The sequence below is a fragment of the Lathyrus oleraceus genome, chromosome 1 (genome assembly GCF_024323335.1).
Source record: "Lathyrus oleraceus cultivar Zhongwan6 chromosome 1, CAAS_Psat_ZW6_1.0, whole genome shotgun sequence".
NCBI lineage: Eukaryota > Viridiplantae > Streptophyta > Magnoliopsida > Fabales > Fabaceae > Lathyrus > Lathyrus oleraceus.
Window position 1 is genome coordinate 439,006,090 of NC_066579.1, and position 14,179 is coordinate 439,020,268.

At 36.5% G+C, this 14,179-nt stretch overlaps 1 protein-coding gene and 1 long non-coding RNA gene across 3 annotated transcripts in view; one reads left to right on the plus strand and one right to left on the minus strand.

Moving 5' to 3' along the window:
• The window catches only part of LOC127080982 (uncharacterized protein YNL011C), a 110,314-nt gene that overhangs the window by 12,195 nt on the left and 83,940 nt on the right, over window positions 1-14,179 (plus strand). Inside the window, exons 12-13 of one of the 2 annotated variants that reach the window (XM_051021270.1) lie at window positions 63-275; window positions 363-556. In XM_051021270.1, the coding sequence (XP_050877227.1) occupies window positions 63-194 (132 nt within the window). In that variant the 3' untranslated portion in view covers window positions 195-275; window positions 363-556. Of the gene's footprint in view, window positions 1-62; window positions 276-362; window positions 557-14,179 lie in introns of those variants that run through there. The other variant, XM_051021278.1, reaches the window with a different exon arrangement.
• Window positions 12,719-14,110, minus strand: LOC127081010 (uncharacterized). Its single transcript, XR_007788057.1, has 2 exons — window positions 13,692-14,110; window positions 12,719-13,136 (listed from the first exon to the last, which is right to left on the minus strand). It is a non-coding gene; the product is annotated as an uncharacterized LOC127081010 (long non-coding RNA).

Genomic DNA, 14,179 nt, shown 5'->3' on the forward strand with positions numbered 1-14,179 from the left:
TTTTGGTATAGAATCCATGGTTATTTTATGATGCAATTTACCTTGCTCATATATTTTTGCAGATAGTCGTTGACTCCATACTTGATCCTAAAGTGGGTATTATATATGACCCAAAGTCACTGATTAGAGCTCTTGCTGACCTAATAGAGAGATACATGAAGGCGCAGGTTAATTGCTTAATTGACACCAGATGATCATGAGGCGCTAATCTAATTATAGCCACCATATTGGCTGCAGAATCATATTTTTGCAGTATGTTCATTACAATATACATGGTATGTATGAAATTCTTATTCTTTATCAACAAAAATTCTTTCCACTCTAGTCAAAATTTTATACTGACCATAAATTGGGAATTCTAGGTGAATTCGTCTATTTATTCCTCCCATCAAAATACAGAGTCAGAGACCGGTGTAACAATCAACTTATTTCTGTGAAAAATGTCGATGTGCCCTTGTATAATAAGAATAGAGAACAAAACAATCTCTAATTACTGCTTTGTATATTATTTTGTGTATATATGTATTCAATAATGTTGAAAACTATCTTATTTCCAGTTTTATTATTTTCTTTAATATTATTTTTATTTCTTTACTATATATAAAGCAGTCTAAGACCGAAGAATAAAACACAATAGTTTTTACCTATTTTTTTCAATATGGTATCAAGAACATGGGTTAGGGGTTAGTGTAAAGCTTTCCACAATTAATAGGGTTAGAGATTACTATAAAGCTTTCCACAACTAGTTTTGTTCGACCCGCTTTCTTAACCAACCCATTTCACATATCCGTTTAGCCTTTTATGGCGAATAATAACAAGTGACCTTCTCCAGCACATGCTTTCACATGATCTAACCATGGCGAACAACTGCAACCTGAGTCGGACGGTGGTCGTGGAAACGACAGTGGTCACGAAAACAACGGTGGTCGTGGAGCTGGCGTACAAGAGAAATCGTCGGTGGTCACAAACAATGGTAGTAATGACGATAACAATGAAAACAATAACAACATTGTTTTTGGCAGTAATTACGATAACAATGAAAATAGGAACAACATTATTTTTTGTGACAGTTATTCCAACATATGCGGTAATGATCAAGAGGGTTCCTCATACTCCCTCAAGGTCAATATCTCTAAAATGAATGAGAATAATTATAATGAATGAGCTCAAACCGTTTGGTTGGTATTGAATAGCAAAGGGAAATTTGGTTTCTTAACAGGAGCAGTAACTGAACCTACAACAAAAGACTCTCATTACAAACAATGGTAGTCTGAAAACTCCTTGATTATTGCGTGGCTGGTAAACTTAATGGAAACTGGAATATATAAGCCTTACATGTTTTTATCTTCCGCAAAGGATGTGTGGGAAGCTATTAAGGAAACATACTCTGATATTCAAAATTCCTCCCAAATTTTAGGTTTTAAATCAAAGTTATGACATGCGAAACAAGGTGACAGGTGTATAACTGCTTATTACAATGAGATGTTGACAATGTGACAAGAGTTGAATCTCTGTTAAGATGACAATTGAAGGTGCACAGAAGATAATGTTTTGTTTCTCAAGAGGCAAAAAAGTGATCGTGTATTCATGTTTCTCGTCGGGCTCAATAAAGACCTTGATGAAGTATGAGGTGGAGTTTTGGGAAAAATACCATTGCCAACTCTTCGTGAAACTTTTGTAGAAATAAGAAAGAAGGAGGCACAACAAGGAATTATGATGTGTAAGACACCACGAAGCTCTGAATATGAAGGCTCGACTCTAATTTGCCACACATTTTTATAACAAACTTTTGGATGAAAATAGAGTGATTGGGCTTAGACCTCTTCTTTTTCGGGTATCTTAGTATTGCAGTAGAGCTCCCTGCTTGCATTCATGTCTCCACTAAAATCAACTAATACTCATCAAACTTGTTTTCCGCTCTTATGCGACCCCGAAAATATTTTCAAAAAAAAGTATGCAACATCCATTTTGATGCAAAACAAGAAAAGACTTCAACCTCCAAGAGCGAGCAACAAGTAAAGGTTTAATCGCTCAAATGTGATCCAAACATCACTCTATTTAAAAGCAATCTATCCAGTAGTTCTCTTTGATTAGAACTACGTATGCCTTGAGTTCTTCATAGCACCTGAAGATACATATGAGCAGGATTGCGAAATCTTGTCAGACACATTAATATTAAAAAACCATAAGTCTTTCCTTTCTTTCTTTATCTTTTCTGGTAGAAATTCACAAACGATATCACACTAACACTTAAACGCGAAACTAACCAGATGGGTCCCATCGAGTACGACGGATGTGAGGGATGCTAATACCTTCCCCTTACATAACCGACTTTAGAACCCGATTTGGTTACAACATCCATTTTTTTTTGTATTTTAGTGGGTTTTATCAATATTTCCTCTTTCCCTCTTTGGGAATAAATAAAGTTCAACGATGACTCTGTTTTATTTATATTTTTGGCGTTCCTTACGTTCGAGTATTTTTTGCGCCACGACAGAAGGCATGTTGTGAATTTGAAGTGGATAAGGAAACTCATCAGAAAAAGAGGGATGATATGGATGAAGCTCTGAAAGGTCTTGAGGAATACTTAGCTTCCACATAGAAGAAGTCTCAGGAGTTCCTTCAGCAGGCTTTGGAAACTGTGTACCGGGTCCAAGATCAGACGCTGAAGCATGCTCTGGATTTTGTCTCGACATTTCTGTCACTAATGATCAACTAGATCCTATACGAGCGACTCCTAAAGAGGACACTCGACCTTCCGCAGCACAGGCTTAGATAGGATCCAACCATGACGAACAACCACAATCTGAGTCAGACGGTGGTCGTGAAAACAACGATGGTCGTAGAGATGGCGTACGAGAGGAATCGTTGGTGGTCACAAACAGTGGTAGTAATGACGACAACAATGAAAACAATAACAACATTGTTTTTGATAGTAATGACGACAACAATGGAAACAGGAACAACATTGTTTTTGGTGACAATTATTCCAACATAGACGGTAATGATCAAGAGGGTTCCTCATACTCCCTCAAGGTCAATATCCCTAAAATGAATGAGAATAATTATAATGAATGGGCTCAAACCGTTTGGTTGGCATTGGATAGCAAAGGGAAATTTGGTTTCTTAACAGGAGCAGTAACTGAATCGACAACAAGAGACTCTCATTACAAACAATGGTAGTCTGAAAACACCTTGATTATTGCGTGGCTGGTAAGCTTAATGGAAACTGGAATATATAAGCGTTACATGTTTTTACCTTCCGCAAAGGATGTGTGGGAAGCTATTAAGGAAACATACTCTGATATTCAAAATTCCTCCCAAATTTTTGGTTTAAAATCAAAGTAATGACATGCGAAACAAGGTGACAGGTGTGTAACTACTTATTACAATGAGATGTTGATAATGCGACAAGAGTTGGATCTCTGTTAAGATGAAAATTGAAGGTGCACAGAAGACAATGTTTTGTTTCTCAAGAGGCAAAAAAGTGATCGTGTATTCATGTTTCTCGCCGGGCTCAATAAAGACCTTGATGAAGTATGAGGTAGAGTTTTAGGAAAAATACCATTGCCAACTCTTCGTGAAACTTTTGCAGAAATAAGAAAGAAGGAGGCACAACAAGGAATTATGATGGATAAGACACCACGAAGCTCTGAATATGAAGGCTCGACTCTAATTTGTCACATATTTTCATAACAAACTTTTGGATGAAAAGAGAGTGATTGGGCGTATGCCTCTTCTTTTTCGGGTATCTTAGTACTGTAGTAGAGCTCCCTGCTTGGATTCCTGTCTCCGCTAAAATCAACTAAAACTCATCAAACTTGTTTTTCCGCCATTATGCGACCCCGAAAATATTTTCAGAAAAGAGTATGCAACATCCATTTTGATGCAAAACAAGCAAAGACTTCAACCTCCAAGAGCGAGCAACAAGTAAAGGTTTAATCGCTCAAATGTGATCCAAACATCACTCTCTTTAAAAGCAATCTATCCAGTAGTTCTCTTTGAGTAGAACTACATATGCCTTGAGTTCTTCATAGCACCTGAAGATACATAGAAGCATGATTGCGAAATCTTGTCAGACACATTAATATTAAAAAACCATAAGTCTTTCCTTTCTTTCTTTATCTTTTCTGGTAGAAGTTCACAAACGATATCACGCTAACACTTAAACGCGAAACTAACTAGATGGGTCCCATCGAGTACGATGGATGTGAGGGGTGCTAATACCTTCCCCTTACATAACCGACTTTAGAACCCGATTTGGTCACGACATCCATTTCGTTTTGTATTTTAGTGGGTTTTATCAATATTTTCTCTGTCCCTCTTTGGGAATAAATAAAGTTCAGCGGTGACTCTGTTTTATTTATATTTTGGGCGTTCGTTACGTTCGAGTATTTTTTGCGCCACGACAGAAGGCATGTTGTGAATTTGAAGTGGATAAGAAAACTCTTCAGAAGAAGAGAGATGATATGGATGAAGCTCTAAAAGGTCTTGAGGAATACCTAGCTTCTACATGGAAGAAGTCTCAGGAGTTCCTTCAGCGGGCTTTGGAAACTCTGTACCGGGTCCAAGATCAGACGCTGAAGCATGCTCTGGATTTTGTCTCGACATTTCTGTCACTAATGATCAACTAGATCCTATACGAGCTGCTCCTAAAGAGGACACTCGACCTTCCGCAGCACAGGCTTAGATAGGATCCAACCATGGAGAACAACCGCAATCTGAATCGGACGGTGGTCGCGAAAACAACGATAGTTGTAGAGATGGCGTACGAGAGGAATCGTCGGTGGTCACAAACAGTGGTGGTAATGACGACAACAATGAAAACAATAACAACATTGTTTTTGGCAATAATGACGACAACAAGGGAAACAGGAACAACATTGTTTTTGGTGACAATTATTCCAACATAGGCGGTAATGATCAAGAGGGTTCCTCATACTTCCTCAAGGTCAATATCCCTAAAATGAATGAGAATAATTATAATGAATGGGCTCAAACCGTTTGGTTGGTATTGGATAGCAAAGGGAAATTTAGTTTCTTAACAGGAGCAGTAACTGAATCGACAACAAGAGACTCTCATTACAAACATTGGTAGTCTGAAAACTCTTTGATTATTGTGTGGCTGGTAAGCTTAGTGGAAACTGGAATATGTAAGCCTTACATGTTTTTACCTTCCACAAAGGATGTGTGGGAAGCTATTTAGGAAACATACTATGATATTCAAAATTCCTCCCAAATTTTTGGTTTAAAATCAAAGTTATGACATGCGAAACAAGGTTACAGGTGTGTAACTGCTTATTACAATGAGATGTTGACAATGTGACAAGAGTTGGATCTCTGTTAAGATGACAATTGAAGGTGCACAGAAGATAATGTTTTGTTTCTCAAGAGGCAAAAAAGTGATTGCGTATTCATGTTTCTCGCCGGGCTCAATAAATACCTTGATGAAGTATGAGGTAGAGTTTTCGGAAAAATACCATTGTCAACTCTTCGTGAAACTTTTGCAGAAATAAGAAAGAAGGAGGCACAACAAGGAATTATGATGGGTAAGACACCCCGAAGCTCTGAATATGAAGGCTCGACTCTAATTTGCCACACATTTTCATAACAAACTTTTGGATGAAAAGAGAGTGATTGGGCTTAGGCCTCTTCTTTTTCGGGTATCTTAGTACTGAAGTAGAGCTCCCTGCTTGGATTCCTGTCTCCGCTAAAATCAACTAAAACTCATCAAACTTATTTTCCGCCATTATGCGACCCCGAAAATATTTTCAGAAAAGAGTATGCAACATCGATTTTGATGCAAAACAAGAAAAGAGTTCAACCTCCAAGAGCGAGCAACAAGTAAAGGTTTAATCGCTCAAATGTGATTTAAACATCACTCTCTTTAAAAGCAATCTATCCAATAGTTCTCTTTGAGTAGAACTACGTATGCCTTGAGTTCTTCATAACACCTGAAGATACATAGGAGCAGGATTACGAAATCTTGTCATACACATTAATATTAAAAAACCATAAGTCTTTCCTTTCTTTCTTTATCTTTTCTGGTAGAAGTTCACAAACGATATCACGCTAACACTTAAACGCGAAACTAACTAGATGGGTCCCATCGAGTACGATGGATGTGAGGGGTGCTAATACCTTTCCCTTTCATAACCGACTTTAGAACCCGATTTGGTTACGACATCCATTTCTTTTTGTATTTTAGTGAGTTTTATCGATATTTCCTCTTTCCCTCTTTGGGAATAAATAAAGTTCAGCGACGACTCTGTTTTATTTATATTTTGGGCGTTCCTTACGTTCGAGTATTTTTTGCGCCACGATAAAAGGCATGTTGTGAATTTGAAGTGGATAAGAAAATCTTCAGAAGAAGAAGGATGATATGGATGAATCTCTGAAAGGTCTTGAGGAATACCTAGCTTCCACATGTAAGAAGTCTCAGGAGTTCCTTCAGCGGGCTTTGGAAACTGTGTACCGGGTCCAAGATCAGACGCTGAAGCATGCTCTTGATTTTGTCTTGACATTTCTGTCACTACTGATCTACTGGATCCTCTACGAGCTGCTCCTAAAGAGGACACTGGACCTTCCCCAGCACAGGCTTAGATATGATCCAACCATGGCGAACAACCGCAACCTGAGTCGGACGGTGGTCGCGAAAATAAAGATGGTCGTAGAGATGGCGTACGAGAGGAATCATCGGTGGTCACAAACTGTGGTAGTAATGACGACAACAATGAAAACAATAACAACATTGTTTTTGGCAGTAATGACGACAACAATGGAAACAAGAACAACATCGTTTTTGGTGACAGTTATTCCAACATAGGCGGTAATGATCAAGAGGGTTCCTCATACTTCCTCAAGGTCAATATCCCTAAAATGAATGAGAATAATTATAATGAATGGGCTCAAACCGTTTGGTTGGTATTGGATAGTAAAAGGAAATTTGGTTTCATCACAGGAGTAGTAGCTGAACCGAAAACAAGAGACTCTTATTACAAACAATGGTAGTCTGAAAACTCCTTGATTATTGCGTGACTGATAAGCTTAATGGAAACTGGAATATATAAGCCTTATATGTTTTTACCTTCCGCAAAGGATGTGTGGGAAGCTATTAAGGAAACATACCCTGATATTCAAAATTCCTCCCAAATTTTAGGTTTTAAATCAAAGTTATGACATCCGAAACAAGGTGACAGGTGTGTAACTGCTTATTGTAATGAGATGTTGACAATGTGACAAGAGTTGGATCTCTGTTAAGATGACAATTGAAGGTGCACAGAAGACAATGTTTTGTTTCTCAAGATGCAAAAAAGTGATTGTGTATTCATGTTTCCCGTCGGGCTCAATAAAGACCTTTATGAGGTATGAGGTAGAGGTTTGGGAAAAATACCATTGCCAACTCTTCGTGAAACTTTTGCAGAAATAAGAAAGAAGGAGGCACAACAAGGAATTATGATGGGTAAGACACCAAGCTCTGAATATGAAGGCTCGACTCTAATTTGCCACACATTTTCATAACAAACTTTTGGATGAAAAGAGAGTGATTGGGCTTAGGCCTCTTCTTTTTCGGGTATCTTAGTACTGCAATAGAGCTCCCTGTTTGGATTCCTGTCTCCGCTAAAATCAACTAAAACTCATCAAACTTGTTTTCCGCCCTTATGCGACCCCGAAAATATTTTTAGAAAAGAGTATGCAACATCCATTTTGATGCAAAACAAGCAAAGACTTCAACCTCCAAGAGCGAGCAACAAGTAAAGGTTTAATCACTCAAATGTGATCCAAACATCATTCTCTTTAAAAGCAATCTACCCAGTAGTTCTCTTTGAGTAGAACTACGTAAGCCTTGAGTTCTTCATAGCACCTGAAGATACATAGGAGCAGGATTGCGAAATCTTGTCAGACACATTAATATTAAAAAACCATAAGTCTTTCCTTTCTTTCTTTATCTTTTCTGGTAGAAGTTCACAAACGATATCACGCTAACACTTAAACGCGAAACCAACTAGATGGGTGTCATACCCCAATTTTGTTTGGGTAAGAAAAATCTTTCACCAACATTCACCACCAGAAGTTATAAGGCATAAACTCTATCTTAGGGTTTCTCAGCCCTAAGCTATTCCAAACTCCCCATCATTTCTAAAGGAACATCCAATACTCACATGATTATTCTAAAGAAAACTCTCAGTGGCATCAAATTTTCAACAAATCTTTCAGTGACATTTCATCTGTTAAGTTCTTGTACATGACTCAAGAAAGCATTTGTTGCGTTTGTCTCTTATTGCTGTTACTAAAGCATGGGATGGCATGCGCATTTTGGGACTTATTGGTTAACGAGGCCCATTTTGGTTTATCCATAAGATCTTTTGGTTTTAAAAAAGGGCCCACTCCCATCAACATGTCCATAATTAATATTGCAAGTCCAAAGTGTGGTTCAAATCTCTGTTACACATACTAATCCAAGTCCACTTTCTTATTAGCAAGTATTAAAAGCCATTTTATTTCTAAATGATCATTTGATTAGCCCAAGGTTGCAAGCCCATTTCTACATCCCAAATATTTGTGCCAAGTCTTAATCCTTCATAAGTATCTAAATTCAAGTTGCATTTTTGAATCATGCATTTGTTTGTTTTAAGCTAAGGTTAATTATTGGAAGAGACTATTGTGATGGACAATGTTTTAAGGCTCTCATATTTTACAAGACCTATGCGTTGTGACCCTTTGTTGGCTTCATGATTGGAGTTGAGCTTGTAGTACTTATGGTGCGCGTTTCATGTTGTTCCTTTAATGATTATTTAAGCTAATAATAAACATAACTAAAGGGCAACCATTTGTGAACGTCCATTTTTATTTCATTATGGCCCAAATAAGTTTTCAGCAAGACATTACTCTAAAGTTTGAGCATTGTAATTAATTACACCAATAAGGTCTTAAGCTAGAATCATACATATATTACAACAGTCCAAAAATAATACACATTATCCAAAAATATATATAAAGTGTTACATCTTAATGATTTTGAATAAACATAATTGATGCATATCCAGTAGTTTGAAAACAGAACTTTCAAAAGCCATTGCCAAAACCATCCTTTAGGCCAAAGCACCCTACAATCCAACTGCCTCATAGAGCTGGCGCAACCAATCTTCTCCTCAATTAGGGTCATTTCACTTGTGTGACCTGCAAAGAAATCAACTTAAGTCAAAAGTCTTATCAATAAGTACTTAAAAAACTGAAGAATAATGAATACTTTGATCAGTTTAAAGCTTTGCACAGAGGGCCACCATGAACACCCAAAAAGGTATTTCGCTATAAGTCTAAACAGTATTGAATCCACAAAATAATAATCCCACGAAATCTGGGATGAGAAAGATATCCTGACAAATTATCTTAAGACTTAATAAACTCATCATGAAGAAGATAAATAACTTAAATACCCAGAGAACAGGACATTAAGAAACAGACGACGGTGAATAAAAAAAAAGGCAAGAAATTAAAAATAATTTTTTCCATTTAACACAACCACATGGCATTCAAAAAGAAAACAAAGGAAGGCGAAGAGAGTTTTAAACGATAGAAGAGGGCTTATCTGAATTGCGCCGGAGGAGACGTCGTCGCCGGACCGACTCCGATCAAGTAGTCTTTTTTCTCCCTCCTTTGCCTAAAATCTCCATACCATTACATTCATCTTTGTGAACTGAGTAAAAACCCCCTGTTATTTTCCTTAAATCGCGACTGTAGAAGCTTTAATTTTGAAATTAGGGTTTATGTTTAAACTGTTTTGGTTGCTGTTTGGTTTTTGATTTGTTGTTTGAAAGGAGTTTAGGTTTTGTTTGGTTGCGATGAGTTGTTGTTTGATCGAAGTTTGAGTTTGCTCATTTTGTTTTGAGTGTCGATCTGGTTATTTGAGGGAGATTTAGAGGAATTTAAGGTCGGATTTGGATTCTCCGGCCAAGATAAGGGGGGTTGGTGTTTAAGGTTTGGTTGTTGGAGCGGTGGTTCGCTGGAGGAGAAGGTGGCGCCGCCGTCGTTGGCCGGCAACCACCGTCTTCTCCGGTAGGGTTTTGGCCGTGGGTGGGGTCGGAAGTTGCAGAGCGTGAGAGAGGTTTTGATTGAGGAGAGAGACACGAGATTGTCAAATGAACTCTCTCTCTCTCTCAAGTTTGGTTTTGTATATTGGTGAGAGGAGAGTGCATGGAGGCCAAGTGGTTTGCCCTGAGTGCGTCGTGTGTGGTTGATTGTTGAGTCAACCAGGGGATCCCGTGTGGATCCCTCCATCGTATGACGGTGTTCCCCTGGCCGTTCCTCTCTTCTGACTATTTGACTAGGTCAGATCCTTGTATCGGGCGGTCAGATTTTGTTGGCTTAAGGTCAACAAGTTTGACCAGGAACTCTTGGGGCTTTATCTTGAGACTGGGCCTCCGAATTGGGCCCAAATCCGTTGGCTTTTCGCACCCCCTTGGTGGGGATTGGTAGCGCCCACCTGGGCTTAGTTTACTCCAAGGCCCAATTGTCTTTTTTTGTTTTTTATTTTTATTTCTTTATCCATTTATAGTTAATGTTTAATTATTTACTTAACCTAAATAAGGTTCTTATCCACTAATCAAATTCCTATTATTATTAATTCCTAAGTTAATTATATAATTTACCATTATTTAATTAATTAATTTTTATTATTTTTACCATCATTTATTATTTGGATATAATTTATGCAATTATTCATTGTGTGAAGTTTGTGCACATTATTATTTTGTATTTACTTATTTGTACCAATTCTTGAATACATATGTATGGTGTGCTACAATTGTGACAAGATTATTTCAATCTCACCGATTTAAAAATCATTTTAATCAAGTTTCAAAAAACTAAATCACATACTTCTCGATTCAATGTCGAGCCCATTTTCAAACACCTTTTGTAAGACAATCGCTTTTAAAGCATCGCCATCAACCTCATATGGCTTACTCTTGGACCTTCTTACAATGAGACCTATTCGATTTTAATTAATCGATTAGATGAATTATTCACTAAATAAATTCAATTCATTCACAAAATGCAAATTTAAAACCTCAATCCAACATCGAGTATTCTTTATTAAAATTAAATTAAAATACTTAATCACAATTAAATACTATTTCATTTAGAAGTGAAAAAAGGAGATGGTTTTGAGTTTTCAACTCCTCTCCTTGATTGTTTGAATACGAATTCTTTTACTCGACTAGTCGAATAATCGTCATTTCTAATCCACTTAAGCACAAACAAATCAAATCCTTTTATAATAAGAAACGAAAAGGGAGATAACTTTGAGTCTTCAATTTTTCTCCTCGACTATTTGAATACAAGTCAGTTAAACACTCGTCATTTCGTTATAAACTTCTAAACCCCGATTAAATCAAATTATTTTCATAATAAGTTAAATGAAAAGGAAGATGACTTTGAGTTTTTCAACTTCTCTCCCCATTTGTTTGAATACGAGTTCTCTTACTCGGGCAGTCAAACAATTGTCATTTTTTCACAAACATACAACTTAATCAAATCATTGTCATGACAAACTATACGAAAAGGAGATGGTTTTGAGTTTTCAACTCTTCTTCTCAAATGCTTGGATATGAGTTGTTTTACTCAATCATTCAAGTACTTGTCGTCATTCTAAAATACGTCAACCATATACAACTTTATTTTCATAAATACTCAGATGAAACAAAAAGCAGTCTAGAGTCTTCTATTCCCTTTCCCGATTATTAGGATACGAGTTGTCTTGCTCGATTATCCGAGTAATCGTCATCCAACCAAAATACCTTAATTATTATCAAAGCCTTTCTATAATTAAGGATGAAAAAGAAAGTGGTCTAAAGTTTTCTATTCCCTTTCTCGATTGTTAGGATACGAGTTGTCTTACTCGACTATCCAAGTAATTGTCATCCAACCAAAAACATCTCAATCTGGGTCTTCTTGTATTTAATTATCTCCTACCGTGAATGTGTAAAGACTACTGTCATTATCACTTACCGGTTTGAGGTAATTAAATAGGGGCAGCTGTCATACCCCAATTTTGTCCGGCCATTTGTGGTTTACCCATGAGATCTCTTTGTTTCAAAAGCCCATTTGCATAAATTTGTCCATAATTTAAAATGTGGTTTGAACCTTTTTACACTACTAATTCAAAATGCATTTGATTATTAGTAAGGTATTAAGAGCCATGGATGTTTTTTATGATCACTCATCATTAAACCTATTTGCACGTCCGAAGTACATATACCAAATCTTTAAACCATTCATAAAAATCCTTAAGCTAAGTGAGTATGTTGGTTTAGGATTAAGATATTGTGTGCATGGGTATTCAATTAGTTTTCTATGATCAAAGTTTGAAAGTGCAACATTTTGTGACATGTTTTTATCTTAGGCCTTTTTGGCATATTTTATTTTCAATAATATTAATGTGTTTTTCGATAATATTAATGTGTTAAAATCAATCAAATTAAAGGTCCATTAAATTGCATTGTTGGGCCCAATTCATTTTTGGTTTGAATTATAATTTAAATATTCTACTGGTTAATACAATTAAATTGTTAAGACAAAGTTTAATATAAAAAAAAAAGAAGAAAAAAGAGAGAGAGACTAATTCCACAAATAATATTCCCAAATCATATTCCAAATAATGCTCAAGTGATATTCCAATTTAATCCAAATGTTACATAATAACCGTAAAGTATCCACATAAATAACAAAAAAAACTTAAATTAAAATTATGTAAATTTTGCAAATGATTCAAAGTGTTACACGTCTAACCCAATTTTTCTTACAGTTAATATATCCTAACTAATCCAAAAATTCCTAATAATCCAAAACAATTACATAACTGTCCAAAAAGAAAAATTCCAAATTAAATTTGCACATGTTACAAGCAATCCCTAAGTTCATAATCCAAAAAAACCTCTGTTACATCAAAAATAATTTTATTAAAAAAATTAGAATAAGCTGTAAACACAAGTTTGAAGCAAATTTCACAGACTCTTCCAAAAGCTCTTTTGGAAGTTCCCAATTCAAAACCAACTCTTCAAAACTTTCCCAAAACCTGTTGAATAACAGCCCCCCCCTTTTTCAATCAATCAGCATCAACATCACTTTCACTTCACCTGCAAAACCAATTCAAAATTAAAAACAGCTTATCAAATAAGCACTTAAAAATCTGGAAAATAATTAATAGAAAGAGCATATTAATATGTTACACAATGAATCAAAGGAAGCGCTCAGAAACACACTGCATTATCAAATAAACAACTTTAAATCCATAGATTAATCATCCCACAAAATCTGGAAATAGGATCCAACAAGTTGTCTCAGAAACCAACATTCATGTATATAAACCACAAAACTAATTAACAGTAACACGTTTTGATAAAAATCCAAAAGAAATTTTCCAAGTTTTTTTTCTCTGTTAACTCCAAAGAGACACAACACAGTAAGCTATTTCTTCTAAAAAACCTTAAACCACAACAACAACAAAGAATCACTTTTTTTCCTAAAACCAGAACGGCATGGCAAGAACAAACGCAGCAAAGCTTTTTTTTTCAAAACTCTAAAACAACAACAGCAACCACACACAAAGCTATTTCTTCTAAAAACCCTAGAACACACAACATAAACATAGCAAAAAAAGCAATTCTTCTCAAAGAGCACCATAATCACACCTTACCAGAAGCAGATCGATAGTGAAAGAAAAGTAAGAGGAAGGAGTGGCTAGTGCGAAGAGGTCACCGGATTCACGAAGTTGGCGTCATCGACGAAGCCGTCATCCTCGTCGTCGCTTGCTGAGATATCCTGCATCGGCGCGGAGGTTTGTTTACCGTTTCGGTTAGAGGAGGTCGGAGCAGGGAGCGCGGCGGTTTCACCATTTTGGCACCATTGACGGCGGCGATACGACAAGATTCTTCTCCCGGCCGATCTGTTTTTTTTCTTCCTCCTAGCAACTCACTGAACAGGTGAGGAATTCTAACTTCACCAAAATGAAATTCTGAATGCGTACACATTCACATAACAGAGTACCCTATCTCTAACTGGGCTTAGCACGCGTGTACAAGGCCCACATGCACCTTTTTCTTTAATTATTGTTTGTTAATTGGTCCTTAGAAATAGCATTGATCTGTTATTTGATTAATTAGCTTAACTAGGACTTAAT